This window comes from Oncorhynchus mykiss, chromosome 13 (assembly GCF_057628025.1).
Source record: "Oncorhynchus mykiss isolate SJ-2025 chromosome 13, ASM5762802v1, whole genome shotgun sequence".
Taxonomy (NCBI): Eukaryota; Metazoa; Chordata; class Actinopteri; order Salmoniformes; family Salmonidae; genus Oncorhynchus; species Oncorhynchus mykiss.
Genome location: NC_143034.1, coordinates 85,718,549 through 85,744,700, shown reverse-complemented (window position 1 = coordinate 85,744,700; position 26,152 = coordinate 85,718,549). Strand labels below are relative to the sequence as shown.

Below are 26,152 nucleotides of genomic sequence, written 5' to 3'. Positions count from 1 at the left end.
GAGTACAGTATATACATATGAGATGAGTATGTAAACAAAGTGGCATAGTTTAATGTGGCTAGTGATACATGTATTACCTAAAGATGCAGTAGATGATAGAGTACAGTATATACTGTACGTATACATATGAGATGAGTAATGTAGGGGTGTAAACATTATATTAAGTAGCATTGTTTAAAGTGGCTAGTGATATATTTTCCATCAATTCCCATTATTAAAGTGGCTGGAGTTGAGTCAGTGTGTTGGCAGCAGCCACTCAATGTTAGTGGTGGCTGTTTAACAGTCTGATGGCCTTGAGATAGAAGCTGTTTTTCAGTCTCTCGGTCCCAGCTTTGATGCACCTGTACTGACCTCGCCTTCTGGATGATAGCGGGGTGAACAGGCAGTGGCTCGGGTGGTTGTTGTCCTTGATGATCTTTATGGCCTTCCTGTGACATCGGATGGTGTAGGTGTCCTGGAGGGCAGGTAGTTTTCCCCCGGTGATGCGTTGTGCAGACCTCACTACCCTCTGGAGAGCCTTACGGTTGTGGGCGGAGCAGTTGCCGTACCAGGCGGTGATACAGCCCGACAGGATTCTCTTGATTGTGGATCTGTAGAAGTTTGTGAGTGTTTTTGGTGACAAGCCGAATTTCTTCAGCCTCCTGAGGTTGAAGAGGCGCTGCTGCGCCTTCTTCACGATGCTGTCTGTGTGGGTGGACCAATTCAGTTTGTCTGTGATGTGTACACCGAGGAACTTAAAACTTACTACCCTCTCCACTACTGTTCCATCGATGTGGATAGGGGGGTGTTCCCTCTGCTGTTTCCTGAAGTCCACAATCATCTCCTTAGTTTTGTTGACGTTGAGTGTGAGGTTATTTTCCTGACACCACAGTCCGAGGGCCATCACCTCCTACCTGTAGGCCGTCTCGTCGTTGTTGGTAATCAAGCCTACCACTGTTGTGTCGTCCGCAAACTTGATGATTGAGTTGGAGGCGTGCGTGGCCACGCAATCGTGGGTGAACAGGGAGTACAGGCGAGGGCTCAGAACGCACCCTTGTGGGGCCCCAGTGTTGAGGATCAGCGGTCGTGGAGATGTTGTTACCTACCCTCACCACCTGGGGGCGGCCCGTCAGGAAGTCCAGTACCCAGTTGCACAGGGCGGGGTCGAGACCCAGGGTCGCGAGCTTGATGACGAGTTTGGAGGGTACTATGGTGTTAAATGCTGAGCTGTAGTCGATGAACAGCATTCTCACATAGGTATTCCTCTTGTCTAGATGGGTTAGGGCAGTGTGGTTGAGATTGCATCGTCTGTGGACCTATTTGGGCGGTAAGCAAATTGGAGTGGGTCTAGGGTGTCAGGTAGGGTGGAGGTGATATGGTCCTTGACTAGTCCCTCAAAGCACTTCATGATGACGGAAGTGAGTGCTACAGGGCGGTAGTTGTTTAGCTCAGTTACCTTAGCTTTCTTGGGAACAGGAACAATGGTGGCCCTCTTGAAGCATGTGGGAACAGCAGACTGGGATAGGGATTGATTGAATATGTCCGTAAACACACCAGCCAGCTGTTCTGCGCATGCTCTGAGGACGCGGCTAGGGATGCCATCTGGGCCGGCAGCCTTGCAAGGGTTAACACGTTTAAATGTTTTACTCACGTTGGCTGGTTTTGGTAGCGGGCCATGTCAGTGGCAATGTATTGTCCTCAAAGCGAGCAAAGAAGTTGTTTAGTTGGTCTGGGAGCAAGAAATCGGTGTCCGCGACGGGGCTGGTTTTCTTTTTGTAGACCCTGCCACATACGTCTCGTGTCTGAGCCGTTGAATTGCGACTCTACTTTGTCTCTATACTGAAGCTTAGCTTGTTTAAATGCCTTACAGAGGGAATAGCTACACTGTTTGTATTCGGTCATGTTTCCGGTCGCCTTGCCATGATTAAAAGCAGGTGTTCGCATGCTTTCAGTTTTGCTCAAATGCTGCCATCAATCCAGTTTCTGGTTGGGGAAGGTTTTAATATTCACCGTGGGTACCACATCACCGATGCACTTGCTAATAAACTCGCTCACCGAGTCAGCGTATACATCAATGTTATTATCTGAGGCTAGCCGGAACATATCCCAGTCCACGTGATCGAAGCGATCTTGAAGCGTGGAATCAGATTGGTCGGACCAGCGTTGAACAGACCTGAGCGCTGACCACAGGTTCACCCAATGTGACATAATAATGAAATGCTGACTACAGGTAAAACCTCTCAACAATTTTGTATTTTATTTAACCTTTACTTAATTAGGCAAGACAGTTAAGAACAAATTGCTATTTACAATGACGGCGTACCCCAGCCAAACCAAGACCAATTGTGTGCAGCCCCTACTGGGGACTCCCAACTATTTTGTGGCATCTAACCCAGCGTCGCCATCTTGCGCACCTTGTGTGTGAGGTGTGTGCATGCATTAATCTGTGTGTGTTACAGCAGGTCTTGCTCCACCCAGACAGTCTTCCTCTGTTCCTCCTGGATTCTGTCTTTCACCACTCTGATGAGGTCATCAGGCCCAGCCCATTCCTCAGGCTCCAGACACGCATAGAGACACGGAACACTCTCCAGCTCTCTCTCTCTGCTCCGACACACTCTGACAAACTCCTCCTCACTGTCCACACGAAGGGGCAGCTTCCTGTAGGAGACAGATGCAAGGGGTTAGGAATACTCTCCAGCTCTCTCTCTCTGCTCCGACACTCTGACAAACTCTTCCTCACTGTCCACACGCAGGGACAGCTTCCTGTAGGAGACAGATGCAAGGGGTTAGAGGTCAGAGTACCTTAGCTTCCTGATGTTCTTGTCACAGATCTTGATGTGGATGATGATTGGGTAGATCTCTCTCCTCAAAAGGTCTTTAACACAGCTCACGTCAGCCTCCATCAAACAGTGTTTACCCTGCACACAACAGACCTGGGTTCAAATACTATTTCAAATATCTCAATTCCTTTCATATACATTTCCAATGAACAAATTGAACAAGTAGTTGAATATTGGAATGTACTTGGAAATACACTTGGAAAGTACTGGCATGTATTTGAAAATACTAAAATACACTGATTTAAATCCAATCATGTTTCTGGAAGGCTGCCCATGTGCTCCCTCTCTACCAAGGTGGTGACCCCTGAGTAATGATCTCCTGATCTCTAAACTGTCTAGCGAACATTTTAGAATCTTCAATCAACACTCAGCTTAGATCTTTTCTAGCTTCAAAATGTACTTCAATAGTGGCTGATCAAGGACATGGTAAATATAAATATAGCAGATTTTTCTGTACATTGGCTGGTAGTCTACACTTCTTGTATTCGGTACATGTGACAAATTAAATTAGATGTGACTTGATTCAATTTTTTTGTTTAGAAAGCCCTCGTGAAAACTTCCTCCATACCTTACTTCATTGTTAAATGAGTGACATACGAGTCACCAGACCTGGTCACAGGGATGGTTAACTACAGAATTCGGGGAATCTGCTTTGTTGTTTTGCACCCGTGTATAAAATTATCAAATTAAACATGTTGGTCGCATACACATGTTTAGCAGATGTAATACAGAGCTCTCTGCACCTTGATGCTCCGGGGCCTCCAGGGCAGTTCAAGTTGTTAATGGAGGACCCAATGGAATGATCTACAGAGCACTCTGCACCTTGATGCTCCTGGACCTCCAGGGCAGTTCAAGTTGTTAATGGAGGACCCAATGGAATGATCTACAGAGCACTCTGCACCTTGATGCTCCTGGACCTCCAGGGCAGTTCAAGTTGTTAATGGAGGACCCAATGAAATGATCTACAGAGCACTCTGCACCTTGATGCTCCTGGACCTCCAGGGCAGTTCAAGTTGTTAATGGAGGACCCAATGGAATGATCTACAGAGCACTCTGCACCTTGATGCTCCTGGACCTCCAGGGCAGTTCAAGTTGTTAATGGAGGACCCAATGGAATGATCTACAGAGCACTCTGCACCTTGATGCTCCTGGACCTCCAGGGCAGTTCAAGTTGTTAATGGAGGACCCAATGGAATGATCTACAGAGCACTCTGCACCTTGATGCTCCTGGACCTCCAGGGCAGTTCAAGTTGTTAATGGAGGACCCAATGGAATGATCTACAGAGCACTCTGCACCTTGATGCTCCTGGACCTCCAGGGCAGTTCAAGTTGTTAATGGAGGACCCAATGGAATGATCTACAGAGCACTCTGCACCTTGATGCTCCGGGGCCTCCAGGGCAGTTCAAGTTGTTAATGGAGGACCCAATGGAATGATCTACAGAGCACTCTGCACCTTGATGCTCCTGGACCTCCAGGGCAGTTCAAGTTGTTAATGGAGGACCCAATGAAATGATCTACAGAGCACTCTGCACCTTGATGCTCCTGGACCTCCAGGGCAGTTCAAGTTGTTAATGGAGGACCCAATGAAATGATCTACAGAGCACTCTGCACCTTGATGCTCCTGGACCTCCAGGGCAGTTCAAGTTGTTAATGGAGGACCCAATGGAATGATCTACAGAGCACTCTGCACCTTGATGCTCCTGGACCTCCAGGGCAGTTCAAGTTGTTAAACTACTGAACAACCGATTGGCACGTGTGTTTTTCTGTTGTTCATTAGAAAATAGTCTTCCTGACTAATTCTGCGTTTGGTTAATGATGTTTGTCCCCCTTGAGCCACTGTAGATGCAGAAGCCTATTTCACTCAAAACCCCCCAGAATGAATCTAATACCATTTAAGAAATCTGTTTTTGCCAAGGATGTTTTAGTTGCTAATGTTTACATCTAACTAAGGTGTTTGGTGCAGTATTTCTCAAGTAAGGAAATGGGCGTTGTGTCGTCTTATGTAACCAAGTTGGAGCTGCTGGGCAGGTCTGTCTCACTGTCTATGCTATTAGATAGAAACCCAACATTAATTTCCCTGTTGTGACACACGGATGTTCCAAACTCCGTTTTAGACTTTATGACCAAAAGGATCCTATTTACACTTCCGGGATAAATGCTCTTTAAAATGAAGGACCTCATTGTTGAGGAATGTGTTTTCTTTTTAAATTGCTTGTAATATTTGTGTGGTTTTATTACGTGGTATTGGAAAAGAGGCCTTGGTCTCAATGGGACTCCCTGCTAAAATAAAGGTTCTATAAAATAAATCAGTCAAGATGTAAAATAGTATGTACCTTTGCAGCAACAGCCTCTATGTTCTCAGGAGAGACAACCTCGTAGGTGTTGGTGTTCTTCTCTCTGGAGGAGATGATGGGTTCAATCCTCTGTCTCATTAAGAACTCTTCTTTAGTTAGGACATCTGGAATACATGACCTTTTATTAATATGATATAACAAAATAATATTAAACACACACACACACACACACACACAACCCGACCTGGTTTGCAGATGTTGAAGTCCATGGCTCCACCCATGTTGAGTATCTTCTGAATAATGGTCCGGGCCAGACTGTTTGGACTGATCAGAACCGGCCTCTTCCTCTGGACCCGCTGAGGGGAGACCAGGCTGTACGGAACCAGGTTCACACTCCTACTCACATCACTGTATGGGTCTGCACAGTCTTCACACACACACACACACATTGTAAAGGGTACAGGTTGTAGAGTGTATAATAATATACAGCATAAATATATACAATGCTAATATACACTGCTCAAAAAAATAAAGGGAACACTTAAACAACACAATGTAACTCCAAGTCAATCACACTTCTGTGAAATCAAACTGTCCACTTAGGAAGCAACACTGATTGACAATACATTTCACATGCTGTTGTGCAGATGGAATAGACAACAGGTGGAAATCATAGGTTCTGCAGGTGGGGACCAGACCACTTCTCAGTTCCTATGCTTCCTGGCTGATGTTTGTCACTTTGGAATGCTGGTGGTGCTTTCACTCTAGTGGTAGCATGAGACAGAGTCCACAACCCACACAAGTGGCTCAGGTAGTGCAGCTCATCCAGGATGGCACATCAATGTGAGCTGTGGCAAGAAGGTTTGCTGTGTCTGTCAGCGTAGTGTCCAGAGCATGGAGGCGCTACCAGGAGACAGGCCAGTACATCAGGAGACGTGGAGGAGGCCGTAGGAGGGCCCACAACCCAGCAGCAGGACCGCTACCTCCGCCTTTGTGCAAGGAAGAGCAGGAGGAGCACTGCCAGAGCCCTGCAAAATGACCTCCAGCAGGCCACAAATGTGCATGTGTCTGCTCAAACGGTCAGAAACAGACTCCATGAGGGTGGTATGAGGGCCCGACGTCCACAGGTGGGGGTTGTGCTTACAGCCCAACACCGTGCAGGACGTTTTTCATTTGCCAGAGAACACCAAGATTGTCAAATTCGCCACTGGCGCCCTGTGCTCTTCACAGATGAAAGCAGGTTCACACTGAGCACATGTGACAGTCTGGAGACGCCGTGGAGAACGTTCTGCTGCCTGCAATATCCTCCAGCATGACCGGTTTGGCGGTGGGTCAGTCATGGTGTGGGGTGGCATTTCTTTGGGGGGGCCGCACAGCCCTCCATGTGCTCGCCAGAGGTAGCCCGACTGCCATTAGGTACCGAGATGAGATCCTCAGACCCCTTGTGAGACCATATGCTGGTGCGGTTGGCCCTGGGTTCCTCCTAATGCAAGACAATGCTAGACCTCATGTGGCTGGAGTGTGTCAGCAGTTCTTGCAAGAGGAAGGCATTGATGCTATGGACTGGCCCGCCCGTTCCCCAGACCTGAATCCAATTGAGCACATCTGGGACATCATGTCTCGCTCCATCCACCAACACCACGTTGCACCACAGACTGTCCAGGAGTTGGCGGATGCTTTAGTCCATGTCTGGGAGGAGATCCTTCAGGAGACCATCCGCCACCTCATCAGGAGCATGCCCAGGCGTTGTAGGGAGGTCATACAGGCACGTGGAGGCCACACACACTACTGAGCCTCATTTTGACTTGTTTTAAGGACATTACATCAAAGTTGGATCAGCCTGTAGTGTGGTTTTCCACTTTAATCCAGACCTCCATGGGTTGATATATTTGATTTCCATTGATAATTTGTGTGATTTTGATGTCAGCACATTCAACTATGTAAAGAAAAAAGTATTTAATAAGAATTTCATTCATTCAGATCTAGGATGTGTTATTTTAGTGTGTTACTAATGGTTTTCTTTGAGACTGTGGTCCCAGCTCTCTTCAGGTCATTGACCAGGTCCTGCCGTGTAGTTCTGGGCTGATCCTTCACCTTCTTCATGATCATTGATGCCCCACGAGGTGAGATCTTGCATGGAGCCCCAGACCGAGGGTGATTGACCGTCATCTTGAACTTCTTCCATTTTCTAATAATTGCGCCAACAGTTGTTGCCTTCTCACCAAGCTGCGTGCCTATTGTCCTGTAGCCCATCACAGCCTTGTGCAGGTCTCCAATTTTATCCCTGATGTCCTTCCACAGCTCTCTGGTCTTGTCCATTGTGGAGAGGTTGGAGTCTGTTTGAGTGTGTGGACAGGTGTCTTTTATACAGGTAACGAGTTCAAACAGGTGCAGTTAATACAGGTAATGAGTGGAGAACAAGGAGGGCTTCTTAAAGAAAAACTAACAGGTCTGTGAGAGCCGGAATTCTTATTGGTTGGTAGGTGATCAAATACTTATGTCATGCAATAAAATGCAAATTAATTACTTAAAAATCATAGTGATTTTCCGGATTTTTGTTTTAGATACCGTCTCTCACAGTTGAAGTGTACCTATGTTAAAAATGACCTCTACATGCTTTGTAAGTAGGAAAAACTGCAAAATTGGCAGTGTATCAAATACTTGTTCTCTCCACTGGTGGTGTGTGTGTATAGAGAGAGAGAGAAACAGGGTGTAGGGTGTATAATAATATACAGCATATATATATATATATGAGAGAGAAACAGGGTGTAGGGTGTATAATAATATACAGCATATATATATATATATGAGAGAGAAACAGGGTGTAGGGTGTATAATAATATACAGCATATATATATATATATATATGAGAGAGAAACAGGGTGTAGGGTGTATAATAATATACAGCATATATATATATATATGAGAGAGAAACAGGGTGTAGGGTGTATAATAATATACAGCATATATATATATATATGAGAGAGAAACAGGGTGTAGGGTGTATAATAATATACAGCATATATATATATATATATGAGAGAGAGAAACAGGGTGTAGGGTGTATAATAATATACAGCATATATATATATATATGAGAGAGAAACAGGGTGTAGGGTGTATAATAATATACAGCATATATATATATATATATGAGAGACAAACAGGGTGTAGGGTGTATAATAATATACAGCATATATATATATATATGAGAGAGAAACAGGGTGTAGGGTGTATAATAATATACAGCATATATATATATATATATATATATGAGAGAGAAACGGTGTAGGGTGTATAATAATATACAGCATATATATATATATATGAGAGAGAAACAGGGTGTCGTGTGTATAATAATATACAGCATATATATATATATATATGAGAGACAAACAGGGTGTAGGGTGTATAATAATATACAGCATATATATATATATATGAGAGAGAAACAGGGTGTAGGGTGTATAATAATATACAGCATATATATATATATATATGAGAGAGAGAAACAGGGTGTAGGGTGTATAATAATATACAGCATATATATATATATGAGAGACAAACAGGGTGTAGGGTGTATAATAATATACAGCATATATATATATATATATGAGAGAGAAACAGGGTGTAGGGTGTATAATAATATACAGCATATATATATATATATATATATATATATATATATGAGAGAGAAACAGGGTATATAATAATATACAGCATATAGATATATATATATGAGAGAGAGAAACAGGGTGTAGGGTGTATAATAATATACAGCATATATATATATGAGAGAGAGAAACAGGGTGTAGGGTGTATAATAATATACAGCATATATATATATATATATGAGAGACAAACAGGGTGTAGGGTGTATAATAATATACAGCATATATATATATATATATATATATGAGAGAGAGAAACAGGGTGTAGGGTGTATAATAATATACAGCATATATATATATATATGAGAGAGAAACAGGTGTAGGGTGTATAATAATATACAGCATATATATATATATATATGAGAGACAAACAGGGTGTATAATAATATACAGCATATATATATATATATATATATAAGAGAGAGAAACAGGGTGTATAATAATATACAGCATATATATATATATATATATATGAGAGAGAAACAGGGTAGGGTTAGGGTTAGGGTTAGGGTTAGGGTATATAATAATATACAGCATATATATATATATATGAGAGAGAAACAGGTGTAGGGTGTATAATAATATACAGCATATATATATATATATATGAGAGACAAATAGGGTGTATAATAATATACAGCATATATATATATATATATATATATCAGAGAGAGAAACAGGGTGTAGGGTGTATAATAATATACAGCATATATATATATATATATGAGAGAGAGAAACAGGGTGTAGGGTGTATAATAATATACAGCATATATATATATATATATGAGAGAGAGAAACAGGGTGTAGGGTGTATAATAATATACAGCATATATATATATATATATGAGAGAGAAACAGGGTGTAGGGTGTATAATAATATACAGCATATATATATATATATGAGAGAGAAACAGGTGTAGGGTGTATAATAATATACAGCATATATATATATATATATAAGAGAGAGAAACAGGGTGTAGGGTGTATAATAATATACAGCATATATATATATATATATATATATATATGAGAGAGAAACAGGGTGTAGGGTGTATAATAATATACAGCATATATATATATATATATATATATATATATATATGAGAGAGAAACAGGGTGTAGGGTGTATAATAATATACAGCATATATATATATATATATATATATATATATATATGAGAGAGAAACAGGGTGTAGGGTGTATAATAATATACAGCATATATATATATATATATATATGAGAGAGAAACAGGGTGTAGGGTGTATAATAATATACAGCATATATATATATATATATATATATGAGAGAGAAACAGGTGTAGGGTGTATAATAATATACAGCATATATATATATATATATGAGAGAGAGAAACAGGGTGTAGGGTGTATAATAATATACAGCATATATATATATATATATATATATATATGAGAGAGAGAAACAGGGTGTAGGGTGTATAATAATATACAGCATATATATATATATATATATGAGAGACAAACAGGGTGTAGGGTGTATAATAATATACAGCATATATATATATATATATATGAGAGAGAAACAGGTGTAGGGTGTATAATAATATACAGCATATATATATATATATATATATATATATGAGAGAGAAACAGGGTGTAGGGTGTATAATAATATACAGCATATATATATATATATATATATATGAGAGAGAAACAGGGTGTAGGGTGTATAATAATATACAGCATATATATATATATATATGAGAGAGAAACAGGGTGTAGGGTGTATAATAATATACAGCATATATATATATATATATGAGAGACAAACAGGGTGTAGGGTGTATAATAATATACAGCATATATATATATATATATATGAGAGAGAAACAGGTGTAGGGTGTATAATAATATACAGCATATATATATATATATATATGAGAGAGAAACAGGGTGTAGGGTGTATAATAATATACAGCATATATATATATATATATATATGAGAGAGAAACAGGGTGTAGGGTGTATAATAATATACAGCATATATATATATATATATGAGAGAGAGAAACAGGGTGTAGGGTGTATAATAATATACAGCATATATATATATATATATATATAAGAGAGAGAAACAGGGTGTAGGGTGTATAATAATATACAGCATATATATATATATATATATATATATATATATATATGAGAGAGAAACAGGGTGTAGGGTGTATAACAATATACAGCATATATATATATATATATATATGAGAGAGAAACAGGGTGTAGGGTGTATAATAATATACAGCATATATATATATATATATATATGAGAGAGAGAAACAGGGTGTAGGGTGTATAATAATATACAGCATATATATATATATATATATATGAGAGAGAAACAGGGTGTAGGGTGTATAATAATATACAGCATATATATATATATATATATATATATAAGGGAGAGAAACAGGGTGTAGGGTGTATAATAATATACAGCATATATATATATATATATGAGAGAGAAACAGGGTGTAGGGTGTATAATAATATACAGCATATATATATATATATATGAGAGAGAGAAACAGGGTGTAGGGTGTATAATAATATACAGCATATATATATATATATATATATATATATAAGAGAGAGAAACAGGGTGTAGGGTGTATAATAATATACAGCATATATATATATATATATATATATATATATATATATACACAGTGCCTTGCGAAAGTATTCGGCCCCCTTGAACTTTGCGACCTTTTGCCACATTTCAGGCTTCAAACATAAAGATATAAAACTGTATTTTTTTGTGAAGAATCAACAACAAGTGGGACACAATCATGAAGTGGAACGACATTCATTGGATATTTCAAACTTTTTTAACAAATCAAAAACTGAAAAATTGGGCGTGCAAAATTATTCAGCCCCCTTAAGTTAATACTTTGTAGCGCCACCTTTTGCTGCGATTACAGCTGTAAGTCGCTTGGGGTATGTCTCTATCAGTTTTGCACATCGAGAGACTGACATTTTTTCCCATTCCTCCTTGCAAAACAGCTCGAGCTCAATGAGGTTGGATGGAGAGCATTTGTGAACAGCAGTTTTCAGTTCTTTCCACAGATTCTCGATTGGATTCAGGTCTGGACTTTGACTTGGCCATTCTAACACCTGGATATGTTTATTTTTGAACCATTCTATTGTAGATTTTGCTTTATGTTTTGGATCATTGTCTTGTTGGAAGACAAATCTCCGTCCCAGTCTCAGGTCTTTTGCAGACTCCATCAGGTTTTCTTCCAGAATGGTCCTGTGTTTGGCTCCATCCATCTTCCCATCAATTTTAACCATCTTCCCTGTCCCTGCTGAAGAAAAGCAGGCCCAAACCATGATGCTGCCACCACCATGTTTGACAGTGGGGATGGTGTGTTCAGTGTGATGAGCTGTGTTGCTTTTACGCCAAACATAACGTTTTGCATTGTTGCCAAAAAGTTCAATTTTGGTTTCATCTGACCAGAGCACCTTCTTCCACATGTTTGGTGTGTCTCCCAGGTGGCTTGTGGCAAACTTTAAACAACACTTTTTATGGATATCTTTAAGAAATGGCTTTCTTCTTGCCACTCTTCCATAAAGGCCAGATTTGTGCAATATACGACTGATTGTTGTCCTATGGACAGAGTCTCCCACCTCAGCTGTAGATCTCTGCAGTTCATCCAGAGTGATCATGGGCCTCTTGGCTGCATCTCTGATCAGCCTTCTCCTTGTATGAGCTGAAAGTTTAGAGGGACGGCCAGGTCTTGGTAGATTTGCAGTGGTCTGATACTCCTTCCATTTCAATATTATCGCTTGCACAGTGCTCCTTGGGATGTTTAAAACTTGGGAAATATTTTTGTATCCAAATCCGGCTTTAAACTTCTTCACAACAGTATCTCGGACCTGCCTGGTGTGTTCCTTGTTCTTCATGATGCTCTCAGCGCTTTTGACGGACCTCTGAGACTATCACAGTGCAGGTGCATTTATACGGAGACTTGATTACACACAGGTGGATTGTATTTATCATCATTAGTAATTTAGGTCAACATTGGATCATTCAGAGATCCTCACTGAACTTCTGGAGAGAGTTTGCTGCACTGAAAGTAAAGGGGCTGAATAATTTTGCACGCCCAATTTTTCAGTTTTTGATTTGTTAAAAAAGTTTGAAATATCCAATAAATGTCGTTCCACTTCATGATTGTGTCACACTTGTTGTTGATTCTTCACAAAAAAATACAGTTTTATATCTTTATGTTTGAAGCATGAAATGTGGCAAAAGGTCGCAAAGTTCAAGGGGGCCGAATACTTTCGCAAGGCACTGTATATATATATATATATATGAGAGAGAAACAGGTGTAGTGTATAGGTGTGTGTGTATATATAGAGAGAGAAACAGGTGTAGTGTATAGGTGTGTGTATATAGTGTGACAACCCTCCCACTCTGTCTGCTGTATTCTGTCTTTGTTCTTGTTTCCTTATTAGGATGCCGGTGGGCGGAGTTGGGAGGGTCGTCAGCTTCATGGGAAACACCTGGGCCAGGTGTCTCCCAGGATAAATAGACCTCTTCCACATTCATGGAGGAGACTCTCCATGCAGACACCTTTGTAGATTGTGTTGTGGTTCTTGGTGGCCTTTTGTTTGTTTGCTTTGGCACCTTTCAACACCCTGCATTATCACATTCATGCATGCAAAACACTCACTTACACTACTGATTACTGATTACACACGTCATTGTATATTTTCCTTAGTTGGTTTAGTTAATAAATATATATTTTGTTACTCCTTATCTCCACGTTGTCTCCCTTTGTTACGGGCTTTGAGCCGGTTCGTGACAATAGAGAGAGAGAGAAACAGGTGTAGTGTTTAGGTGTGTGTGTATAGAGAGAGAGAAACAGGGTGTAGTGTATAGGTGTGTGTGTGTATAGAGAGAGAGAGAAACAGGGCGTATAGGTAGTAGTGTACATGGTTTATGGTAGGATGTAGGTTTATGGTAGGATGTCGTTTTTTAATCCTGTCTCAGGGTTTTGAAGCCTGGTCTGGGCAGCATTGGGTTTCCAGTAGTGTGTAGGGTGCAGGGCATACCATCCTGTCTCAGGGTTTCGAAGCCTGGTCTGGGCAGCGTTGGGTTTCCTGTATTGTATAGTGTGTAGGGTGCAAGGCTTACCATCCTGTCTCAGGGTTTCGAAGCCTGGTCTGGGCAGCGTCGGGTTTCCTGAGCTCACAATGCGAACACGCTCACTGCTGTTCATACGCTTATACTTATTATCCACCCTGCTGACAAACTACACACACACACACACACACACACACACACACACACACACACACACACACACACACACACACACACACACACACACACACACACACACACACACACACACACACACACACACACACACACACACATTGCACTTTACTGAGGAGATGGGTGTGTGTGTGAAGGTGTGTGAAGGTGTGTGTGTGTTACCTGTAGTATCTGTGTGATGAAGACGCTAGCTCTGGACATGCGAGGGCTGGATTTGGGGTCTGAGGACAGGCTGGACTCTTCAGGCTGTAAGCTGTTCTACACAACATAAACAACAATAACAACAACACATCAAGACAGTTCAAGGTGTTTACATGTAGTTAGCTCACGGTTATTAAAGGGTTGATGGACACTGTAGAGTGCATGGAGAATAAGAGCACCTCCTCCAAGCTGCCCACTGCACTGAGGATAGGAAACACTGTAGAGTGCATGGAGAATAAGAGCACCTCCTCCAAGCTGCCCACTGCACTGAGGATAGGAAACACTGTAGAGTGCATGGAGAATAAGAGCACCTCCTCCAAGCTGCCCACTGCACTGAGGATAGGAAACACTGTCACTCGCCCCATTAATAAAGGGTTGATGGACACTGTAGAGTGCATGGAGAATAAGAGCACCTCCTCCAAGCTGCCCACTGCACTGAGGAAAGGAAACACTGTCACTAGCCCCATTATTAAAGGGTTGATGGACACTGTAGAGTGCATGGAGAATAAGAGAACCTCCTCCAAGCTGCCCACTGCACTGAGGATAGGAAACACTGTCACTAGCCCCATTATTAAAGGGTTGATGGACACTGTAGAGTGCATGGAGAATAAGAGAACCTCCTCCAAGCTGCCCACTGCACTGAGGATAGGAAACACTGTCACTAGCAACAAATCCACCATAAACGAGAATTTCAATAAGCATTTTTCTACGGCTGGCCATGCTCCCCCCGCCCCCCGCTTCTCCTTCACTCAATTCCAAACAGCTTATGTTCTGAAAGAGCTGCAAATTCTGGATCCCTATAAATCAGCTGGGCTAGACAATCTGGACCCTCTCTTTCTAAAATTATCCTCAAAATTCGTATCGTCTGAGATCCCCAAAGATTGGAAAGCTGCCGCGGTCATCCCCCTCTTCAAAGGGGGAGACACCATAGACCCAAACTGTTACAGACCTATATCCATCCTACCCTGCCTTTCTAAAATCTTCGAAAGCCAAGTTAATAAACAGATCACCGACCATTTCGAATCCCACCATACCTTCTCCACTATGCAATCTGGTTTCCGAGCTGGTCATGGGTGCACCTCAGCCACGCTCAAGGTCCTAAACGACATCACAACCACCATCGATAAAAGACAATACTGTGCAGCCTTCTTCATCGACCTGGCCAAGGCTTTCAACTATGTCAATCACCGCATTCTTATCTGCAAGACTCAATAGCCTTGGTTACTCAAATTACTACTTCAATAACTACTTCTCAGATAGAGTTCAGTGTGTCAAATTGGAGGGCCTGTTGTCTGGACCTCTGGCAGTCTCTATGGGGGTGCCACAGGGTTCAATTCTCTGGCCAACTCTTGTCTCTGTATATATCATTGTCGCTCTTGCTGCTGGTGATTCTCTGATCCACTTCTACCCAGACAACACCATTCTGTATACATCTGGCCATTATTTGGACACTGTGTTAACAAACCTCCAAACGAGCTTCAATGCCATACAACACTTCTTCCGTGGCCTGCTAGTAAAACTAAATGCATGCTCTTCAACCGATTGCTGCCCTCACCCGCCCGCCTGACTAGCATCACTACTTTGGAAGGTTCTGACTTAGAATATGTGGACAACTACAAATACCTAGGTGTCTGGTTAGAGTGTAAACTCTCCTTCCAGACTCACATTAAGCATCTCCAATCCAAAATTAAATCTAGGCTTCATATTTCACAACAAAGCCTCCTTCACTCATGCTGCCAAACATAGCCTCGTAAAACTGACTATCCTACCGATTCTTGACTTTGGCGATGTCATTTACAAAACAGTCTCCAACACTCTACTCAGAAAATTGGATGTAGTCTATCACAGTGCCATCCGTTTTGTCACCAAAGCCCCATATACTACCCTCAACTGCGACCTGTATGCTCTCGTTGGCTGGCCCTCGCTACATATTCGTCGCTAAACCCACTGGCTCCAGGCCATCTATAAGTCTTTGCTAGGTAAAGCTCCGCCTTATCTCAGCTCACTAGTCACCATAGCAACACCCACCCATAGCACGTGCTCCAGCAGGTATATTTCACTGGTCATCCCCAAAGCCAACTCCTCGTTTGGCTGCCTTTCCTTCCAGTTCTTTGCTGCCAATGACTGGAACGAATTGCAAAAATCACTGAAGCTGGAGACTTATATCTCCCTCACTTTAAGCAACAGCTGTCAGAGCAGCTTACCGATCACTGCACCTGTACACAGCCATCTGTAAATATCCCATCCAACTACCTCGTCCCCACATTGTTATTCTTTTTTTTGCTCTTTTGCACCCCAGTATCTTTACTTGCACATCTTCTGCACATCTATCACTCCAGTGTTAATGCTAAATTGTAAATATTTTGCCACTATGGCCTATTTATTGCCTTACCTCACTAATCCTACTACATTTGTACACACTGTATATAGACTTTTTCTATTGTGTTATTGACTGTACATTTGTTTATCCCATGTGTAACTCAGTGTTGTTGTTTTTTGTTGCACTGCTTTGCTTTGCTTTATCTTGGCCAGGTCATAGTTGTAAATTAGAACTTGTTCTCAACTGGCCTACCTGGTTAAATAAAGGTTAAATATTATAATTATTTTTATAATCTATGTAGATTCAGGAATTCCCCAGGGCAGCTGTCTAGGCCCATTTACTTAAAAAAAACTTTACTAATGACATGCCACTGGCTTTGAATAAAGCCAGAGTGTCTATGTATGTGAATGACTCAACTCTATACATGTCAGCTACTACAGCGACTGAAAGGACTGCAACACCCATGCATACCCCACAAGACATGCCACAAGAGGTCTCCTCACAGTCCTCAAGTCCAGAACAGACTATGGGAGGCACACGGTATTACATAGAGTCATGACTACATGGAACTCTATTCCACATCAAGAAACTGATACAAGCAGTAAAATTAGATTTAAAAAACAGAATAAAAACACCTTATGGAACAGTGGGGACTGTGAAGCAACACAAACATAGGCACAGACACATGCATACATACTATACACGCACGTAAACATGGATTTAGTACTGTACATATGTGGTAGTGGTGGAGTAGGGGCCTGAGGGCAAACAGTGTGTTGTGAAATCGGAGAATGTATTGTAATGTTTTTAAAATCGTATAAACTGCCTTAATTTTGCTGGGTCCCAGGATGAGTAGCTGCTGCCAAGGCAGGAGGGATCCATAATAAATACAAATGGAATCAGGATGCACCAGCTCAATTTCGAGTCTCAGAGCAAAGGGTCTGAATACTCATATAAGTAAGGTATTTATGTTTCTTATATTTTTGCAAACATTTCTAAGATCCTGTTTTCGCTTTGTCATTATGGGGTCTTGTGTGTAGAATGATGAGGATTTTTATTTATTTTATCAATTTTAGAATAAGGCTGTAACATCAAGGGGTTGGAATTTTTCCGAAGGCACTGTAGATGTATGTACCCTGAACATCCCAAATATGGCACCTCGGGGGGGCGTGGCAGCCTGTAACGGCTCTCGTCGACAGGAGTGGACCAAATATGGCACCTCGGGGTTCGTGGCAGCCTGTAACGGCTCTCATCGACAGGAGTGGACCAAATATGGCACCTCGGGGGGCGTGGCAGCCTGTAACGGCTCTCGTCGACAGGAGTGGACCAAAGTGTTCATGATTTTTATTATCAAAAACCGTTCTGAGCTGGAACAGAGCGCACCGGGATGTGTATCACACGCTCCCCACAGTAAGCACAGGGAGTTGGCTCAGGTCTAAACCCTGACTCTGCCAATCTCCCCGTCTGCCTCCGCCCAAAAATGGTTGGAGCTGTCTCTCGGGCTTCCGTCATTGTCTTAACTCCTCGTATCGTCACCGTTCCTCACTCCCTGCCTCCGCCTGCTTCCATGGCAGGGTCTGCTTCCCAGGTCCAGGATGTCCACTCCCTTTTCCCCCGAGCCCAGGATCCCTGCTCCTCCTGGCCACGCTGCTTGGTTCTTTGGTGGTGGGGTCTTCTGTAATGGCTCTCGTCGAAAGGAGTGGACCAAAGCGCAGCGTGGAAAGTATTCATGATTTTTATTATCAAAAAACACTCAAACAAAATAACAAAGCGAACAGTTCTGTCAGGTAACAGACACTAAACAAAAAACAAGATCCCACAAAACCCAAAAGGAAAATGACAACTTATATGTGATCCCCAATCAGAGACAACGATAGACAGCTGCCTCTGATTGGGAACCACACACGGCCAAAAACAAAGAAATAGAAAACAGACTTTCCCACCCGAGTCACACCCTGACCTAACCAAACATAGAGAATAATAAGGATCTCTAAGGTCAGGGCATGACACAGCCACAATTTTTACAAAAATAACAACAATTTAAATACATCCAGTATTTAGATTCCAGTCAATGTCTCTATGCCAAGTTGAACGGGTCATATTTCAGAAGAATTTGGAACTGAGTTGATAGCCCATAGCTACATGTCTGATGGCTTTGTTCATTGGTTTATTATAAATCCCCATTAGTTCCTGCCAAGGCAGCAGCTACTCTTCCTGAGGTTTATTATGGATCTCCATTAGTTCCTGCCAAGGCAGCAGCTACTCTTCCTGGGGTTTATTATGGATCCCCATTAGTTCCTGCCAAGGCAGCAGCTACTCTTCCTGGGGTTTATTATGGATCCCCTTTAGTTCCTGTCAAGGCAGCAGCTACTCTTCCTGGGGTTTATTATGGATCTCCACTAGTTCCTGCCAAGACAGCAGCTACTCTTCCTGGGGTTTATTATGGATCCCCATTAGTTAAGAACACATTTTTATTTACAATGATGGCCTACCAAAAGGCCTCCTACGGGGACGGGGGTCTGGGATGAAAAATAAATACAATATAAATATAGGACACAACACTACATAAAGAGAATCCTAAGACAACAACATAGCAAGGCAGCAACACATGACAACACATCATGGTAGCAACACAACATGTTAACAACATGGTAGCAACACAAAACATGGTACAAACATTATTGGGCACAGTCAACAGCACAGAGGGCAAGAAGGTAGAGACAACAGTACATCACACAAAGCAGCCACAACTGTCAGAAAGATTGTCCATGATTGAGTCTTTGAATGAAGAGATTGAGATAAAACTGTCCAGTTTGAGTGTTTGTTGCAGCTCATTCCAGTCTCTAATTGCAGCGAACTGAAAAGACGAGGGACCCAGGGATGTGTGTGCTTTGGGGACCTTTAACAGAATGTGACTGGCAGAACGGCTGTTGTATGTGGAGGATGAGGGCTGCAGTAGATCTTTTAAATGTATTTTTATTTTACCTTTATTTAACTAGGCAAGTCAGTTAAGAACAAATTCTTATTTTCATTGACGACCTAGGAACAGTGGGTTAACTGCCTGTTCAGGGTCAGAACGACAGATTTGTACCTTGTCAGCTCGGGGTTTTGAACTTGCAACCTTCCGGTTACTAGTCCAACGCTCTAACCACTAGGCTACCAGATATGGGGGAGTGAGGCCTAAGAGGGTTTTATAAATAAGCATCAACCAGTGGGTCTTGCGACGGGTATACAGAGATTACCAGTTTACAGAGGACTGTAGAGTGATGTGTCCTATAAGGAGCGTTGGGGGCCAATCTGACGGCCGAATGGTAATATATGATGTTGATCTGAAGCCACTGACTCGGCCAATAAGTTATTTCCTCCTCTGGCGCACAGTTTCAGAGAAGTCCTCTTTGGAGAAGATGTTGGTTCCTCTCAAATCCTTGTCTCTCTTCAGAACAGATATCTTGTCCTTGAACCTTGGGAACTTGACCCCTAACGGCCTGGGTCTGTCACCTGGGCTCATTACAGGTTTTCCAGACCTACACTCCAACTAAGTCTTCCTATGACCCATCTGGAGCTTTTCAGTGATCATTTTTCTCTCTTTCTCCTCATGTGGAGACTCTGGTATGCCATCCACAACAATGGTGTCCGTATCACCTATAACGCCCATATCGGTGGCTAGTTTAGGTTGTACCGGTACGTCATATTAGCTCAATCGCCAATTTCTCAGCCTCACAGAATCACAGAAACAGAACACCTTGAATGAATAACAGAAACAAGTTGCTATGGATGAAATAGATGAAAATAACTATTCAAAGCATGAAAAACATGCAAAAACATATATTTTTGTTAGTTAGTAAGGGGCTAGTTAGTTAGATGAAAGTTAGTTAGAGGCTAATTAATTAGGGGTAGTTAGTACCCTGAGGTTATGCAGGCTGCTAGTTAGTTAGGGGCTAGTTAGTTTGAGGCTAGTTAGTTTGAGGCTAGTTAGTTAGGGGCTAGTTAGTACCCTGAGGTCAAGCAGGCTGCTAGTTAGTTAGGGGCTGGTTAGGTAGAGGCAAATTAGTTAGGGTCTAGTAAGTTAGGGGCTAGTTAGATAGGAGTTAGTTAGTTAGGGGTTAATTAGCTAGGGGCTAGTTAGTACCCTGAGGTTATGCAGGCTGATAGTTAGTTAGGGGCTAGTTAGTTAGGGGATAGTTATACCCTGAGGTTAAGCAGACTGCTAATAAGTTAGGGAGTAGTTATTTAGGGGCTAGTTAGTTATGGGCTAGTTGGTTATGGGCTAGTTGGTTATGGGCTAGTTAGTTGGAGGCTAGTTAGTTACGGGCTAGTTAGTACCCTGATGTTATGCAGGCTGCTAGTTACTTAGTGGCTAGTTAGTTAGGGGCTAGATAGTTAGAGGCTAGATAGTTAGAGGCTAGATAGTTAGGGGCTAGTTAGTACCTTGAGGTTATGCAGGCTGCTAGTTAGTTACGAGCTGGTTAGTACCCTGAGGTTATGCAGGCTGCTAGTTAGTTACGAGCTAGTTATTACCCTGAGGTTATGCAGGCTGCTAGTTAGTTACGAGCTAGTTATTACCCTGAGGTTATGCAGGCTGCTAGTTAGTTAGGGGTTAGTTGGCTAGTTAGTACCACAAGGTTATGTAGGCTGCTAGTTAGTTGGGAGTAAGTTGGCTAGTTAGTTAGGGGCTAGTTAGTACCATGAGGTTATGCAGGCTGCTAGTCAGTTAGGGGTTAGCTGGCTAGTTAGTTAGGGGCTTGTTAGTGCCCTAAGGTTATGCAGGCTGCTAATTAGTTAGGGGTAAGTTGGCTAGTTAGTTAGGGGCTAGTTAGTACCATGAGGTTATGCAGGCTGCTAGTCAGTTAGGGGTTAGCTGGCTAGTTAGTTAGGGGCTTGTTAGTGCCCCAAGGTTATGCAGGCTGCTAATTAGTTAGGGGTAAGTTGGCTAGTTAGTTAGGGGCTAGTTAGTACCATGAGGTTATGTAGGCTGCTAGTTAGTTAGGGGTAAGTTGGCTAGTTAGTTAGGGGCTAGTTAGTACCATGAGGTTATGCAGGCTGCTAGTCAGTTAGGGGGTAGCTGGCTAGTTAATTAGGGTCTAGTTAATACCTTGAAGTTGCGCAGGCTGTCATTCTCCTCTCTTCCTCCTCGACACACCAGCTTCTGCATCTTTACCAGGAGAAGCTGCTGGGCCCTGTAGATCATACACGCGTGCGTGTGCGAACACACACACAGACACACACACACACACACACAGGTCAGTGGTGATCTATAGTGGTTGCTAATCTGATGTTGTATCGAGCTTCTGCATCTTTTCCAGGAGCAACTGCTGGGCCCTGTAGATCACACACATACAGGTCTGTGGTGAAATGTAGTAGTCTGATGTTACATCAAGCTTCTGGATCAGTATTTGAAAGTATTCATCTGGTATTCTGTAGTACTGTGTAGTAGTATGTAATAGTCTGTAGTAGTCTGTAGTACTCTGTAGTAGTCTGTAGCAATCTGTAGTACTCTGTAGTAGTCCATAGTAGTCTGTAGTAGTCTGTAGTAATATGTAATAGTATGTAGTACTCTGTAGTACTCTGTAGTAGTCTGTAGTAGTATGTAGTGATCTGTAGTAGTATGTAGTAGTGTGTAGTAGTCCATAGCAGTCTGTATTTACCGTGAGTAAGAGGGGATGGTGCCTTTTTCCGATAGGTCGGTTCCAGAGTAGGCTTCGACCCGGGAGCAAAGCCACTCCCACTTCCCCTGGTGCATCGTGTCCAGGACATGGACCACCTTAATCAATCAATCAACCAATCAAATAAATATGTTAATCAATCAATCAACCAATAAATCACTCAATCAACCGATCAACCGATCAATCGATCAACCAATCAATCAATCATTAATTCAATAAAATAATCAAACATCATCCAACCAATTACTCAAACAATAAATTAACCAAACAACCAAGCAATCAATCAACCCTAACCCTAACAACAACAACACGATAATAACAGGTACCTCGTTACATATTGTAGATTGATGTACCTCGTCACAAAGCACATATTGTAGATTATGTCATGTATATATTGTATATTGTACACTACCGGTCAACAGTTTTAGAACACCTCAAGGGTTTCTCTTTATTTTTACTATTTTCTACATTGTAGAATAATAGTGAATTGACTACAGGACTATTGACATATGGAATCAAGTAGTTACCAAAAAAGTGTTAAACAAATCAAAATATATTTTATATTTGAGATGGAAACTTTTAAAGTTTCTTCAAGTGCAGTCGCAAAAACCATCAAGAACAATGAAGAAACTGGCTCTCATGTGGACAACCACAGGAATGGAAGACCCAGAGTTACCTCCAAGTTCATTCGAGTTACCAGCCTCAGAAATTGCAGCCCAAATAAATGGTTCACAGAGTTCAAGTAACAGACACACCTCAACATTAACTGTTCAGAGGAGACTGTGTGAATCAGGCCTTCATGGTTGAATTGCTGCAAATAAACCCCTACTAAAGGACACCAATAATAAGAAGATACTTGCTTGGGTCAAGAGGGTTAGGGTTAGCCCTAACCCTAACACTTTTTCATAAAAACTTTGGCCAAGTCAGTAACCATGCCCACGTAAGCACAGATATTGTGGCAACATGATGGAACAACCCTCCAAGCGAGTGCATAAAGGACTGGTAACCGTGACGAGCGTCGTCATGGAAATGACCGGACCAAGGTGCAGCGTACACTTTTCTTTATTCTTTTTTTTTAAGTCGCCAACAAAACAATAAACAACATAAACGAACGTGAAGCTCCATAAGGCTATACATGCATTAAACGAAGACAACAACCCACAAATAAGACAACGATAGACAGCTGTCCCTGATTGAGAATCATACCCGGATAAAAACAAAGAACCAGAAAGCATAGACTTTCCCAACCGAGTCACACCCTGACCAAACAAACATAGAGAATAAAAGGATCTCTATGGTCAGGGTGTGACAGTAATGACATTTAGATTAGACCAGAAAGCTTGGAGTGGTGGCTACAAGTTGAAATGGTTGCAATTTAAATACAGACCAGCGTGACCGACAGCGTAAGCTGAATGTTATGAAATGGTAAGACCCTCTGAAACTAAACAGAGAAGAAGAACTCTAGACTAAGACATGCACCGCCTGCAGCTCTGCATGTAATGTAGTCTAGGAAACTCGCCCGAAGACGAGAAAATAAAATGTCCATCTCAACACTGTGCGTCTGATGTATCCAGTCTAATGAACACTCAGAGACAAAGATGCCTACTACAACTGAGGACATTGTGACCTCTAAGGCCAACCAGAGACTTACACAACCAGAGACTTTCTGTCGAACTATTCGTCACAGACGGATCGAGTAGTTTCAACAGAGAGACGACAGACAAAGACATCTAAGCGTAAATATATGTTGCACTTCTAAATCCGAATGAGCGGTTGTCAGGTTGCTAAATATTCATATATTTATAATAATAATAGTATTCATAATATTCATACTCATACAGTGAGCGTATCATTCAACTGTATGTACGATAGTTGCATTCCAATGTCTCTCCTTCTCCCGCTCTTTCTCTCCCCACCTCTTTCATTGTTTAACCAGCCGTCATATCGGGTTAGTCCACTAGGGACTTTTCATTCTGTAACCAGCCGTCATATCGGGTTAGTCCACTAGGGACATTTCATTGTGTAACCAGCCGTCATATCAGGTTAGTCCACTAGGGACATTTCATTGTGTAACCAGCCGTCATATCGGGTTAGTCCACTAGGGACTTTTCATTGTGTAACCAGCCGTCATATCGGGTTAGTCCACTAGGGACTTTTCATTGCATTATGTTAGTAATCAATTCAACCTAAGCTGTGTGTGTTTATGTATTTCTGTGTGATTGTTTAGTTAGTTAGTAGATAAATAATTAAGCCAATTTGTGTATCGCTGAATCATCATTTAGACTAGGATTTATGAAGTCAATGACTTTCAGAATGAGACTGATATGAGGTAATAACTAACACTTGCACTTACTTTGCTGATAGTTACCTTATTGAGGAAAAGTGTACTTACTATGACTGAGATATGTGGTTGTCTCACTTAGCTATCTTCAGATGAATGTACTAACTGTAAGTCAATCTGGATAAGAGTGTCTACTAAATGACAGGGTTAGGGTCAGCAGGTACCTCATCACAAAGCACGCTCAGGGAGCAGGTGTCTGATTGGCCAGAGATGTTGAGGTTGATTCTGATGTAGAATGAGTCTCCTGACGTCACCGTTCCCTCCGATAGATCCCTCTGCAGCCTCCGGTACCCTGACAGACACACACAGACACACAATAGATTGCACAATGTTTTTTATCTGTGTTTGAAGCCTGAGCGTAAAGTGAGGTGTCCAGGGTTAGGTTTAGGGTTAGTCCAGGTGGGTTAGGGTTAGTCTAGGTGTCCAGGGTTAGTCCAGGTGTCCAGGGTTAGGGTTAGTCCAGGTGTCCAGGGTTAGGGTTCGGGTTAGTCCAGGTGTCCAGGGTTAGGGTTAGTGGGTTAGGATTAGTCTAGGTGTCCAGGGTTAGTCCAGGTGTCCAGGGTTAGGGTTAGTCCAGGTGTCCAGGGTTAGGGTTAGTCCAGGTGTCCAGGGTTAGGGTTAGTCCAGGTGTCCAGAACAGATGCAGATAAAACCTCCACTACAATGCTGTTAGGGGATTTACAATGCTGTTAGGGGATTTACAATGGTGTTAGGGGATTTACAATGGTGTTAGGGGATTTACAATGCTGTTAGGGGATTCACAATACTGTTAGGGGATTTACAATGGTGTTAGGGGATTTACAATGGTGTTAGGGGATTTACAATGGTGTTAGGGGATTTACAATGCTGTTAGGGGATTCACAATACTGTTAGGGGATTTACAATGCTGTTAGGGGATTTACAATGCTGTTAGGGGATTTACAATGCTGTTAGGGGCTTTACAATGGTGTTAGGGGATTTACAATGCTGTTAGGGGATTTACAATGGTGTTAGGGGATGGTGCGTTTGCCTGTGTGTGTGTGTACGTTTACAGTGTAAGAACGTACCATCATAGTTGGCACGGTAGTGCAGTTGGATTGGTCCAGAGCAACGTTGCATCGTCCAATGGGCTTCCTCCTGGGTGCAGGTGTCCAACGAGATGCTCTGGTTCTCCCCGCGGATACAGCCCTCCAGCTGGACCAGCCAATGACAGAGAGGGAAGGGGAACAGAGCCATTAAGAAGACAGCTGTAGGTCCACTAATTCCTTATACGGAGCCCAGTCATTTTATTCAACATGCCAATATTATGGAATTTTCAATGGTTGTACTTTTTAAAAATTCCAATTTCAGTGTTTATAATACCTTAGGGTTAGGGTACCTCAGGGTACCTTAGGGTTAGGGTACCTTCGGGTACCTTAGGGTTAGGGTACCTTAGGGTACCTCAAGGTTAGGGTTCCTCAGGGTTAGGGTACCTTAGGGTTAGGGTACCTTAGGGTACCTCAAGGTTAGGGTTCCTCAGGGTTAGGGTACCTTAGGGTTAGGGT

At 42.1% G+C, this 26,152-nt stretch overlaps 1 protein-coding gene across 6 annotated transcripts in view; it reads right to left on the bottom strand.

The window, feature by feature from the left end:
* Positions 1-2,210: 2,210 nt before the first annotated feature.
* Positions 2,211-26,152, bottom strand: part of card11 (caspase recruitment domain family, member 11) — a 98,077-nt gene continuing 74,135 nt past the window's right edge. For 4 of the 6 annotated variants that reach the window (XM_090197989.1, XM_090197992.1, XM_090197990.1 and 1 more), the window contains 10 exons: positions 25,676-25,802; positions 24,794-24,921; positions 22,271-22,386; positions 21,718-21,802; positions 14,267-14,362; positions 13,961-14,078; positions 5,359-5,541; positions 5,154-5,278; positions 2,782-2,897; positions 2,211-2,637 (listed from right to left, as the gene is read on the bottom strand). In XM_090197989.1, the coding sequence (XP_090054115.1) occupies positions 2,433-2,637; positions 2,782-2,897; positions 5,154-5,278; positions 5,359-5,541; positions 13,961-14,078; positions 14,267-14,362; positions 21,718-21,802; positions 22,271-22,386; positions 24,794-24,921; positions 25,676-25,802 (1,299 nt within the window). In that variant the 3' untranslated portion in view covers positions 2,211-2,432. Of the gene's footprint in view, positions 2,638-2,781; positions 2,898-5,153; positions 5,279-5,358; positions 5,542-13,878; positions 14,079-14,266; positions 14,363-21,717; positions 21,803-22,270; positions 22,387-24,793; positions 25,296-25,675; positions 25,803-26,152 lie in introns of all 6 variants that reach the window. The other 2 variants (XR_016486154.1, XR_016486153.1) reach the window with 2 other exon arrangements.